Source organism: Montipora foliosa, unplaced genomic scaffold (assembly GCF_036669935.1).
Source record: "Montipora foliosa isolate CH-2021 unplaced genomic scaffold, ASM3666993v2 scaffold_447, whole genome shotgun sequence".
Classification (NCBI taxonomy): domain Eukaryota; kingdom Metazoa; phylum Cnidaria; class Anthozoa; order Scleractinia; family Acroporidae; genus Montipora; species Montipora foliosa.
Genome location: NW_027179753.1, coordinates 84,249 through 97,500, shown reverse-complemented (window position 1 = coordinate 97,500; position 13,252 = coordinate 84,249). Strand labels below are relative to the sequence as shown.

General features: G+C 39.5%; 3 protein-coding genes across 4 annotated transcripts in view; 1 reads left to right on the top strand and 2 right to left on the bottom strand.

Annotated features, from left to right (window-relative positions):
- LOC137989221 (uncharacterized) overlaps positions 1-466 on the bottom strand; it is a 51,840-nt gene extending 51,374 nt beyond the window's left edge. For both annotated transcript variants that reach the window (XM_068835072.1, XM_068835073.1), the window contains exon 1: positions 360-466. In XM_068835072.1, the coding sequence (XP_068691173.1) occupies positions 360-447 (88 nt within the window). In that variant the 5' untranslated portion in view covers positions 448-466. The remainder of the gene's footprint in view (positions 1-359) is intronic.
- A 7,596-nt stretch (positions 467-8,062) lies between these two features.
- Positions 8,063-8,680, top strand: LOC137989209 (uncharacterized). Its single transcript, XM_068835062.1, has one exon. The coding sequence runs from the start codon at positions 8,063-8,065 to the stop codon at positions 8,678-8,680; it is 618 nt and encodes a 205-aa protein (XP_068691163.1).
- Positions 8,681-9,124: 444 nt separating this feature from the next.
- LOC137989224 (uncharacterized) lies at positions 9,125-12,602 on the bottom strand. The gene is made up of 3 exons (XM_068835075.1): positions 12,468-12,602; positions 11,855-11,910; positions 9,125-11,282 (listed from the first exon to the last, which is right to left on the bottom strand). The coding sequence occupies exons 1-3, from the start codon at positions 12,600-12,602 to the stop codon at positions 9,125-9,127; spliced, it is 2,349 nt and encodes a 782-aa protein (XP_068691176.1).
- Between the last annotated feature and the right edge of the window lie 650 nt (positions 12,603-13,252).

The following is a 13,252-nucleotide window of genomic DNA, read 5'->3' as shown; positions in this document are numbered from 1 at the left end:
GTGGCATGCAATCATCTAAAAATCCAACCACGATTCGGCAAAAAGTTTAGTCAAGTGATCGAAAACAGAAAGCATGTGACGCCAGTGGGTGTCTTTGTTGAATCCAAATACGAGCGAAAAACTCAAAATAAGGTTTATATTCTAGATCATTATTTTGACTAAATATGACCCTTTTACTTGGATTGCCTGCTAGCTATCTTCGGTTGAAAGACGTAGAGGCATTTGTGGATCCAACGAAGAATACAATTAATCTACGGGGATTATCCAGCACACTTTAGACACCGCGCATCGATTTGGGCTGAATTATAAATAAAGGGAGATCAGATAATAACAAAATAACGGCTAAGCTGATAACTTACCAGAATACGGTGTTATAATAATAAAAGCTACCACGAGGATTATTGACATCACGGACCAAGGTTTCTGCCTCACTGTCTGCATTTTCATTCACGACACTGCGCTCGCAACTTTGATCACAACAAAAGGAGATTTTCAAAATCATAACGTCGCGTCAGCTTGAACGTAACATGCTTTGGCTGAAACCAGGCTGTTCCGGTATGGATGAAGCACGTGCGGAAGTAAATACTGGTTATTCCAAAACGGTCTCCCCTTTCTTTTTTTTTTTAATTTTAATGTTGCCTTTTTGCTTTAGCGTGGGATTAGGAGAATAAAGGGTTATTTTTGTTTCTTCGGTTTTTTGGTCAATTTTAATGTAAAGATGAGCTAACCCATGAAGAGAGGTCCAATTTTTCAAGTGCGTCCTGTCGAGTAAAATCTGATATCAATGGAAAATGATCTGATTTACCAAAAAGGAAACAAACTAAACAAAGGAAGTTAAAGGAAAGAGATCGTCTAGGATTGCGTGACAACACACAACTCTTACAGTGCCCTCAAACTTAAAATACCTCAGTAACTAAAGTTATACTGCGCATTACAGTATTTAATAAACCATTTATACTGATTATCGCATTCTATAGCACAAAATTAAACGCTGGTGGATGGTAGTATATCATCACCAACATGAGGCGACACTACATGGTTCCTCCTATCAGAGAAAGTCATAAAAGGAACAACTCCTTTTTGGAATATATAATACATTTTCAATTGAATTTGCAAATTTGGTTCCAGATAAATGAGAAAGATACCATCCCATTAAAAGTTCAGTTTCTGAACATGAGCAGTGTGCTGTTAGCGACAAAACGCCGGCCTACGTTTAGAAATCATACCATTCGCTTTACTTATCTTTATTACTTTAAACAGGTTCAACAGGATACCTTAACGACAGCTGCCAAGGAAAAGCCCTATTGTTTTCTACAATGCTCGCAATTCAACCCTCTACTTCTATTGAATTGTCGTAGAAGGCAGATATGATAAAATCTCTTTGTGGGCGATAATATAACAAAACATGACATACAGTTTATTTCAACTCGAATTGCCAGAGTAGCTCTATTGAGTTACATGTAATATCCTTGAGAAAGAAAATTAATAAACTAATTAAAATATTATAATACGTGGCCACGGTAAGGTGCGTTGCATTGTAACTAACCCAACAAACTTTCACATTTGACAATTACGTGTAAATACGTCAACTCAACTACCCATGCAACAGTGTTCAACTTACAACTGTGGATTTTGCAAGGAGGAATGACGGTCAATCAAATTCACACATCCTGATTGGCGGACAATTTGTAAAAAAACTTTGTTAGGTGGCCACGGTAAGGCACATCGCACTGTAACATACTAAAAGTTCATCTTATTTAACGCTATCTTAAATCTTTTTGTGATGTTATTGTTCTCATACTGTCCGGGAGCGAGTTCCACATTTTTTGCAGCTTCGTATCGCCGGGATACAGTCGAGTCCATAATTTGTGGTTCTTGTTGTGGGTAGGGTCAGTATGTTCTTTCCTCTCGATGAGTAAGTAGAGTTACGAAGAACAAACAGTTCTTTTAGATATTACGGATGGTAAAAACATAAAAGTGTTTGAAAACTACGATGAGGATTTTTGAAGTCTTCCGTTGTAAGGATGATGTCTTTGCTTTCTTTAATAACTCGTGATAATTGGCCGTTTTAAAAATAACTCTTCAAATAAATTTGTTAAAAGACTCCAATTTGTCACAGTTTGCAAATAAGAGAGCAGTATTGATGGTGTGGTAAGGACAAAAGCCTTGTATAAACTGAACGTAGCATTTCAATTTAGTGATGATCGCGGCTTTTAAATCTCTCAAGAACACTGAATTGGTTGTTAACCTTACCGCATATTTTTGAGAATGTGGCGATTAAAGCTCAAGGCCTTGCCGATAGTTACAAACAATATATCAATTGAATTGTTAACGGGAACAGATAATTCGTAATCATCACTATCTGCGCCAAGTATCATTGCCTGGTGCTTGTCTGGATTTACAATCATCTCGTTTGGCCCATACCAACTGCTAGCAATTCCAAGTTCGTGTTCCAGCCTTCTGTTTAGTGTTTCAAGGTCCTTGTTGGAAAAGTACAACTGCTCATCATCAGACTAGGCATTCAGTTTTGCTTGAATGGGTAGAATAAATCACTGATGTGAACATTGAAAAACATGGGACCAAAGACAATTCCCTGAAGGACTCCTCTTGTTACCACTTCCCACTTAGAAATCGTGTCACCATAATTTGAAGGTGCTGTATCCTAGCGGAGAGATAGCTCCTCAAGAGTTCAGTACTCGTCTCACTTAAACCGTAGGCATTGAATTTGGCCAAAAAAGAGCGCGAGGGATGCTGTCGATGGCCTTTCATAAGTCCATATCTAAGCAATTGCAACAGTTTCTTTACCGGTTGTCATGACTTTTTCTCCAGCCTTCTGATAAAGAGGTTTCACAGCTGTAATTTTGTCTGTATATGCAGAAATGAAATCTGATAAAATAGCTCAAAACAAGGCTCAAGTTGTTTAGCTAAGATTCATTCAATTATTGTAAGGGCCGGAAAAACAGTTTCGGGTCGATAATTATTTTTTTCAAAAGTCGTCGTCCTTTTAAATAAAGGGGTCGCTTGCCCCATTTTCCAGCGTGAAGGGTAATGACCTGGACTGATCGAAGAGTTCATTATATTGCAAGAGGTTCCGAAATTACAAATGCAGAGGGTTCGAATTTACAAGATAGCCGACTTTATATTTAAGGGGTTATTTTTTCTGCGGTATGCCGTTCCGGTAAATACAAAATAATTTTTTTTTCAAAATATTTATATAAACATGCTCGCATAGAGCTTAGGTCTGCTTTGCAAATTAATTAACCCCTGGAGGACTTTTCGCCACTTGTGTGACTGTGCTAATCGTGCGCTGTGTTTTGCTTCGTGTGAAAATGGTTCGTTACCCTGTGTTAATTGCTTACTTTAAAAAGTGAATGGCTAGGGAGAAAAATGTCTTGGATAACCAAGGACATGTCCTGTTAAGGGTGAGCGGGCTATATTTTGCAAACAGAGAGTTTTTTTTTGTTCGAAAAATAGATTTTTTTTCCGGCACAGGCTGAATATTCTTATTTTCCTGCCGATTTTAGGCTGAAGATATTTTTAGATTATATCGTATGCGGCATTACCATGTGTAATGGAGTATTAACTTCAATAGTTTAGCTTTGCCCTATAGAAAAAGGAAGTATAGGAGCTGAGCACTCGCTGTTTCTCTGATGTGACCACGGAATTGACGTTGCTGACTCTACTCTGCTCCGAGTGGTATTGGTAGTCCAGTTTTTCCCCTTTTATCAAAAACCAGCATCGTATGTGATCCAATCTCCTTGGACCAGCTCGATACGCATGATGATGTATTTCAATATTCTTGACCCTTGGGCTAAAAAAGCATCACAAGTGTTGGGGATCACTGGAGCCAAAACTGCCGTAACCACGGTCATTTGAACTTTTGAAAATTGGATCGTTCAAATTCCCCTCCCCTCGAGCTAAAATAGTGTTCAAATGCCTTACCCTGTCGTCGGATATTTCTGTCCGTCCCCAACTGCTGAAGTCCTTTTTTGTTAGCCAGTCGCTCACAAATGCTATATCTCTTTCTTCAAACTATTCGATCTCGTTCAAACTCGTGTTTTATGGCAGTTAGCGACTTCCGCGCCCGAAAAAAAAAATTAAACCTGACTCTTCGAGTACAATTTTTCCCACCCTATGAGGCAAAATTCAAATTCCCCACTCCCCGGGCACAGAAGATTGCCAAATGCCAGGGGGGGAGGTGGGGGGGGGGGGGGGGGGTTGAGGTTTCTCTTTGATCGGCGCATAGCCTAGCGACTGAAGCCGCTGATAAAGTTGTAACATGTAAACAAACTAGATTTACATGTGCGCAGAGCCCTTGAAGATTTGTGGGGCTAACATTCTTTGATCGTGAGATATTGGCACCGGAAGCCACCGATGTTGTAATATAAATAACTAGTTTTAATCGCTTAGCATCCTTGAAGTACAAAGTTTTACGATTGGTTTTTGTCTCACCTAAATAAATACATTTTACTCGGCTCTGAAGTTTACTTAGTAAATTTTGAACTGCAAAGTTCTTACGGTGTTCACTGCATTGCAGGTGATCTGTGGCAGTGTATACAGACAGCAATCGGCGTGAACTATGGATCGGTGAATCGATCTATTTAGCGTTTATTAAGCTAAAGAGGTGCCGAAGAGAACCAACGCAACCTTAATTGAATTACAGTGAGAAATTGTCTCAAAGGTCATTTTGTTTGCTGGGAACTTGCCATTGAAAAACAGTGTGTCAAATGATGGTTTAGTACTTAAAAACTGCATTTTTATCTTAATTACACTCAATTTTACCTTGAGGCGTCTTGTGTCCGGTGAAGCTATTGTAGCATTGCAGTTTATTGATAATTTTGTACTCCAATACTGTATTTAGTATTTTGCAGTAGGGAAATTAAACAGCAGCAACTGAAATGGGTGTGATAAATGAACAGTTTGAAGCCAGAATTGGTATGCATGACCTACTTTTACCTCAGTGTATTCAATTTACCAGCATTAAAATGCTTGATAGAGCGGTATAGATTTGAGAATGAAGTGACGGTATTGTTAACTAAAATTGTGTGCTACAACATTCACGCACTGCTCTTGACAGAATGTTAAACGATGTCCAGGAGACCCCTGGGCCTAGAGTGTTTAATCCATCAAAAGCAGTTAGTTAAGTCATTATCCAAGGGAGTGATGTGAACAAGCATCACAATTCTATCAATTTTAACTAATTAGTTGACCCTACTCATACGGTTTGTGCAGACTTTAATCAAGGTAATGAATCTCTGTTTGGATCAAATACAGGAAAACAATGTGTGACTGACTTATATATTAGTCAGTCCTGATGCATTGTAGTCTATCCAGGTTAACAAGCCCATAGATTACGCCAAACGCGAGATCCAAGATGGTGTTGCTATTGCTGAAAAGGAAAGGTCAATTGGTGATTTGAAACAACATCACCAAGAAACAAGTAAATAAAATAAAATCAAAAATCGTAGAGAGAGGTATTAGACAGTTTTTCATCCAAAGACTATATCTCAGACGACCCATATGCATTTTAAGAATTGTGGTGAACTTCTTTCTCTTCACATCCAGTAACGCTCTCATATTTCGGATTTTAATGAAGCACAGCTCGGCACCCTTGTTTACAGCACCTCCTCTACCTAGTGGCTTGCCACATGTACGCATTGCGTACCTATTTTTTAAATTTGGAGTAAATAAGAATTTGCAAAAATTTCAAAGGCTACAAATTGCACTTGCCCTACGGGCTCGTGCGATTTGTGGTCATCTTTGAAAAAAATTTACTCGTGCTTATTTATTGCAAATTGCACTCAAATTTCATGTGATTACATATACTAAAACCGTTCGTACCCATCCTGGATAGTTCGCCGTATTGTACAAGGTGGAATAAATATATGTTATTTTCCAGCTGGGAGGTGAAAATGAAACTGCTGCCCTTGGCCTGCGGCCTCGGGCAGTTTTTCGCTGTACGGACCGACCCTTAGCTGGTAAATAACTTATTTATGTTTTTCCTCGCTCTCTCTCTTGTCCTGTGATCACTTTTTTAATTGTTGAATCGTACCACGCTTGATAGCGAATGCATTAAGCGACTAACAAAGTGAACGTTTCAATGAACAAATTATATAATTTTGAATTCTATTTCCAAATCTCTTGTCTAATAAAACCTGTTTTGAAACACTAACTTCTGTATGCAAACGGATTCGGTGTCAAAAATGAAAATTTATGGTCCTCACACAAGCTTACGCAACCCGGGCTAGGATGCCGCCAGGGTTGGCGGGCAAGATAGAAAAATTCCGCCCTCTCCCAGAGCCAATCAGATCGCAGGATTCGCAGAATTCCGTGTCGCCCACTCGCTCATTGAGAAAAAAATAATAGCGAAATACTTGCGGTAACGCTAAGTTATATCTTGAAATGACGTTTTCGTTGAGTGACTTTTCCGTTGCTTAAACCTGTCATATCCTATATAAAATGAAAGATGTTAAAAGCTCCGTATGCTGAGTGGCATTTGTTACTACAATAAGAAAATAAAAGTTGAGAATGTTGCTGAAAGTGCCAAAATCTTAACAAATGTCCAGACGTTTCGGGACTGTGCCCTTCATCACTGGAATGTTCGTTAATGTTTTAAGCCACGCTTCCTGGTATTTGATTTAAAATTTGAAATTTGCGCTGTGCACGGGCGCGCGAACTTCAAATGAACTGAAAATCAGCATTGAGGCCACGTGGCTGGCATGTTCCGAGACGAAAGATAAGACGCATCTCATGTCTCTTCTTCTGTTTGTTCCCAACGCAGAGTTTGAACTCGCGGACCAGCGCGTCCGCATCAGTATGTCCGTTAGAACTGAAATGCTCTGCGACTGGGAAACCAGGCGTATTCTTGTTGATGCTTCGGAGGTGTCCACCAAAACGTTCCCTCAGAGTGCGCCCAGTCTCGCCGATGTAAATGGCAGGGCAGCGACGGCAAGAGATGCAGTAAATGAGATCAGAGGACAAACAAGTAAAGGAGTCTCTAATGGTTAAGCGATCCTTTGGCCCCAGAAGATCAGTTTCGCTGGAAATATGGCCACAAGTACGACAACGTGGGTGTTGACATAGATAGGTACCTGCGTGTGTTGCAGCCTGCTTTTCTGCCGTGTGAACTAGTGATGCTCGCAAGTTGTCATCACGTCGAAACGCAACCAGTGGTGGTCGAGGAAAGATGGGGCTTGTTGCTGGGTCGTCTGCAATCACTTTGAAATTGTCAAGCAGGATTTGTTGTACTTGAGTGTTTAAAGGATGGTATGTGAGTACTAAAGGAATCCTGCTCATCCTTTCGTCTGTTGAGTTGCTTTTGGAAAGGGCGTCACTTTGAGACAGGTGTTTCATTTTCTCGAGGTCATGTTCCAGAGCTGTAGCCGCATCTCTCAAAAAATGAGGCCATCTCTTGGGCTTTGCCTAGAAAGTCGGCTTGGTCAGAACAGATGCGTCGAAGGCGTAGAAGCTGGCTGTATGGGAGGCTCTCTTTGCAGTGGCAGGGACGTGATGAATCGCAGTGGAGAAAGCTGTGTGTATCAGTGGCTTTGTAGGGGATGGAAGTGCGGATGCGGTCACCTGAAATGCGCAGATTGATATCCAGGAAAGGTAGTTCAGCTTCAGAGATAATATGTGTGAATTGCAGAGCGGGATGAAAATTGGAGACAAAGACAGTGTAATCCTCAACTTCAAAGTGGCTACAACACACGATGCCCACCACATCGTCGATGTATCTCTTGTGTAGCAGAGGTACTGTACCAGTGTACTTTTGACCAATTTGTTCTTCTACGTATCCTAGAAAAACACACACGTAATTTGGGCCCATTTTGCTGCCTTTGGCCACCCCTCCCACTTCATGGTAGAATTCGTTGTTGGACTAGAATGTGTTCAGGGTAAGCACCAATTCCGCTGGAAGAGTGAGCACACAGGTTTTACGAACGCCTTGACCACGATCCTGTTAACACGCCGGGCTGGTGTGCGCTCCAGAGCGGAACTTTGCTGCCCGCTGTAGTTTACAGTTGTACAGCGGAAATACAAATAAAACTACAAGGCAATTTTCAAAATGGCGGCTGAAAATGCTATTTTCAATGCTACTAAGGCCCTGCGTCCTCTACATAGTGAAGTTGACAATTTCTTTTTGTTTGAAGAAGAAGTGAAAGCAGTTCTCGCTTCAATTATTGAAAAACACCGTGTGGGCCAAAACTCTTTGAAACGAGCAAAAATGTCTCGAATTCCAGCATCAGCACTCCTCGAAGGAGAAGTAAAGATTTCGTTACAGATGCTTCATAGGCGCCTCAGTCCAAGAATGAAGGCCCGCAGTGGTTGGACCGTACAGTTCAAACGGGCCATGTCTTCGGAAATTTTCTCTTTAATTCTACACAGTGTGAAAAAGGCCCGTTCCGCTTATGGTGTTTCGCACAAAGAAGAGAAGCACGCAGATATAATCTGTTATGACCGGGAGAACAGACTGATTCGAGATTTTGCCAAGTTATCAGAGCTAAGCAGTGACTCAGTCCGAGAATTTCTAATCAAGAACAGTAAAGGAACAAGAAAAGGAACTTCAAAAGTTTTCATAAGTTCTGAAACTCCCTTGACGATCACATTTATCAAGAGGACTCAGCAAGCAGTGGTGAAAGCCCACTACAAATTCTGTAATGAATTTGGTTACACGTTTTCGTAAGCATTTAAGTAGTGAGAACTAGACTGAGTGGAGTATCTTTCAGGCCGGCAGGTACAGGTCACAGGTCATTATTTAACTTATACAGAAAGTGTCCTAAACATTCATAAAAGCTAACCTTAAGCCTAATTAGGTGTAATTAGGCCTTTTTAGGCCTAAATAGGCCAATTTAAGCCTAAAGAAAAGTATCCTAAACATTCATAAAAGTTAATTTTAGGCCTAATTAAGCCTAGAGAAAAGTTTTTAGGCCTATGGTTAGCTTTTAGGAATGTTTAGGATACTTGCTCTATAAAGAAAACAATGACCTGTGACCTGCTAATAAGTACAGTATCTTAATCTTCCTGGCAGCTGCTAATAAGTACAGTATCTTAATATTCCTAGCTGCTGCTTATATAATCTTAAGTCAGCAGTGTTTTTGAGTTAGACTGTGTACAGATTTAACATTAATTACAAAAGCTGTGGAGCGATCTTTCCGTCTTTTACACTTTGCTCAATAAGTTTCATGATTGGGTGTCCACAAAAAAAGCACTTAGCATCCTCAGGAGATGCCTTTAGCAGACCACAATAGCAATAAGATGGATCACTGAATACCCTTTCTGGGATGTAGGCTACATTTTTGCTTGCAGCTTCTGGCTGCTGAAAACCATGCTGAGGCAGCCAAATCAGCATCACATATTCATGTCTAAATATTTCAACCCACCTGTTTTGATATGTTGTATTTTCACTTAATTTTTTCACAAAGATATGCTTCGCTTCTCGCCCTTCCATCGTTACCATTCCCAGCCCCTGGCCATACTTTTCAAGCACTTGATGACAATGAACAGGGACAATGTGACCCAATGTCCAGACAGTAGGATTTACAGAGCTTGGCAACAACAATGAATTTACTTTAAAATACTCGTGACAAGCAATAGAAAGCTGACCAATCTGGGCTGATGTTATCTCAAATCTATTAAAAAGAGAAACACAGTCTCTCAGCCTCACACCTAAATAAGTTAAAATAAGAACTGTTTGCCTTTCTTTCCTGGAGTCACTTTCACAACTTAGCCACTTGATTAACCTCATAAAGTTATGACAAAAACAGCGGGAATCTTTTCCAGTAAATCTGTAATGCAATTCAGCTCCAGACCCTTGTGTTTCATTGAACCACTGTTTGGTTTTGTTTGCAAGGCGCCTGGTCTTTACCTCGGTTTGTAAAGCTGTAATTACCTGTGCGAAAGGGCTCTCAGTTGGGACCTCAGAAAACTTCTTACAATCAGCTGGCAGCTTAGATTTTCTTATAGCTTCTGTCAAAACTGCTTTAAAGAAGTACTGCCAAGCATTGTTCTTGAGATGAAGGGGTTCTACATGAGCCTTATTAATGTAAGAACCTAAGAGAGGCAAAAATTCCTGTCTACTATTTTGCTTGGCAATGTAATCTGTAATTTTAGATCTCTTTGTTTTCTCAGAAATTTTTTCTAGTGCTACTCTTTTCTTGAATGCATTAACCTTGTTGACAACATTTACTCTTTGCTGGTAATTCCATGGCTTCCACTTGTTTGAACTTTTAGTTCCAAATGTACCCTTCACATCCCTACAATCAGCTAATGAAACATTCGCAAAGGGTGAGAAATATTTAGCACTAATAGTTAATTCACCTGCTAACATTGCCAGCATCTTCATGTCATTTGGCAACTCCTCCAGCTGAAACCTATATTTAATGCCTTCCAATTCATATTCAGCTCTTTCTAACTCTGCAAGTTGAGGTAATAATGACCTCACATATTTCTTTGTAACAGGAGAGCATTCATCACAGTTGGCACCAAAAATTAGAAAGTTATCATAACTGGATGCCACCCTTCTTCCAACATTAAGGAGACTGACTAAGAAAGAACACGCGCTTTCATTTTTGCCAAATGGGCATCCGTCACCACCAAGAGCAATTTGAAAAGTGCCTGTTGATCCTGCAAAGCCTTTCAAGCTTTCTTTCCTACTTTCAGAAAGATAAAATTTAGCAAGCATTGGAAGGTATTGTCTTAAATCTCTGTATGCACCATTCACTGAATTTTCAATTTCTAAGCCCTCTAGGTAGTCTGGGTCAATTTCATGAACAGTCCCAATATCAATCTTTTTTAGTTGTTCTACAAGGTTACTGTAAGTGAGCAGCTTTGGAACCTTACAGCCTTTCATAACTGAAATGCTTGTTCTTTTCCCTGGTTTATTTTCATTTGATTTCATTGAAAGTACCAGTCTAACACTTTTGTACTTTCGTTTCCCCATTACACCACTTGCATAATATGTTGCAATACTTCTCACAATGTTGTCATGTGACTTTTCAAATTCTGATACACTCGACTTATACTCTTTACAAACTACTTTGTTAGTCAGCTGCTTATTCTCACACACGTATTTAGTTAAAGTATCTAATTTGCATCTTTTGTGCAACGTGTCAAACAAGCCATCGAAAGTGGCTGAAGAATGTTCATTTGTGCTTCCATGAATTTTGGCAGCAGCTTCAGTGGTCTCATGCCTTCTCTTCCTTGCAGTTCTTGGTCCCAGTGTTGATTCCCCATTTACAAGTACAGTAGGGCTTCTTGTTCGTGCCTGAGATACTTGTCCCTGTGACAAAAAATAACATCAAATCCCAAGATAAAGCCCTGGGCTCATATCACTTCATAAGGCACTTTGGGTGGGCTTTTAACTGGTGGGGGCTTATATCCATGGGGGCTTAAACGTGGGATTTTACAATATTGCTAAACTAGACACTGGGTAGTAACACATTCATTTAAATGGTTGGACGATACTAAAATTATAAACAAAACAGATTTGAACACTTCAATTCTATTTAGCCACATCTTACATTTGATATTCGGATGTTTAGAATTTAGAGACACTGTCATTTATGACAGTCTTTGACCAACCAGATGAACACAGGCACACGCTCAGGTTTCTTGCCTCGCACTGGATTTTAAATGTCTGGCACTGGCTGTCATTCTGGCACTGGCTCTGTGTTCAGAGGCTAGTTCACCAAAATTAAACTTACAAAAATAATTTTTTTTTCTCTTTATGTTATTATCCATAGAACCACTGAATAATGCAAACCTACAGACGTAGTCTGAAGTCAGTGTGTCCAGCAGTTTTTTGCTCCACACTAGCTAGCAAGGCAACCACAATGAAGAATCAAGAGTATACTCAACAGGAATATTTTCCAGTTCATGTGTTATGTCCTTGCATCGTTCCCTGACTGTGGCCAACTGAAAGCATTAATTATACAACAAGTGATTTGTTAAACACTGATTGGTTAATTTTTACTGTCATTTTATTTAATTTTAACTGTCATTCATATCTTAAATCTTAAATTTATTGTTATTATTGTTAGTTAATTAATCTAGAATATAAGTGATGAATGGCCCACCTAGATTAGCAATTACTAAGCTGTAATTTTCGAAATGAAAGAAACTAAAGATTATCATTATTGTTGATAATATTTAGAGTTCAGACACAAAAAGCTGGCAGGGGAGTGTTTACAAATGTTTCTGTAGGGAGGTACAGCACAGATGCACAAACAATTACGAGAATAATAATAATAATAATAATAATAATAATAATAATAATAATTATTATTATTATTATTATTATTATTATTAATTTTTCACCCTGTCAAAATTGAATTACAAGTCTCCCTGTACATGCACTCCCACCACTTGCCTATAAAGCTGTCTTACAAAATTCTCAAATATTCGAAATATGAAACTTTTACAAAGCACCAATACTGAATTACTTAAAAAGGACAAATTAAATATCATTTCACCTTTTCCTGGGCTCGTTGGACTTTTTTGTACTCTCTCAATAGCTTGCGATTCTCAGTCACAGCTTTCTCTCTTGCAACTTTCCGGGCTTTCATGAATTGAGCCACGTCAAAGCGCTTGTTCTTTCCGCGTGGCATCCTAGGAAATAAATCGTAAAAAACTAAGAAAAGAAAGCCATATTACGAAAACAAAAATCATAGAGTTTTTGTCAAGGCCTTGAAATTTCTCTTCGTAGCAAAATTTCTCGCATAGGTAGAAATCCTTAAAAAACTATCCGGGCCAAAAATACGATACCAACAACAGAAAAAACTTACCTTCTCTTTTACTATTTCTTCGGCTGTCTCTTCCTAAGCGAATATCAAAGAAAGTATGGCATGTTTGGTACCAAAATGACGAGAAAACCGTGCACTATCAGTTCATTTCAGATTTGGCGCCTTTAGGCTAATCCCAGGACCGCTCGGAGACATTCTTTGAGAGGCGTTAACTCAGTTCCAATCTTCCCTAAAAAACGCACGGTCAAGGACGCCATATTTGTGGACAAGGATTGTTCAGCTTCATAGCACGCACCAGCCCGGCGTGTAAGGAATACCAGCAGGTGATCAAATCAGCCGTCAAACAGATGATGCAAGCCAACGAACATCCGGCATCAAGAAAGAATCTCATTTTACAGACACCAAAGACATCACGTTTTTATTTTCTACCAAAGATCCACAAGGAGAATAACCCTGGAAGACCAATTGTTTCAGCGTGTAATTGCCCAACCGAGACCATTGCGTCTTACCTAGAC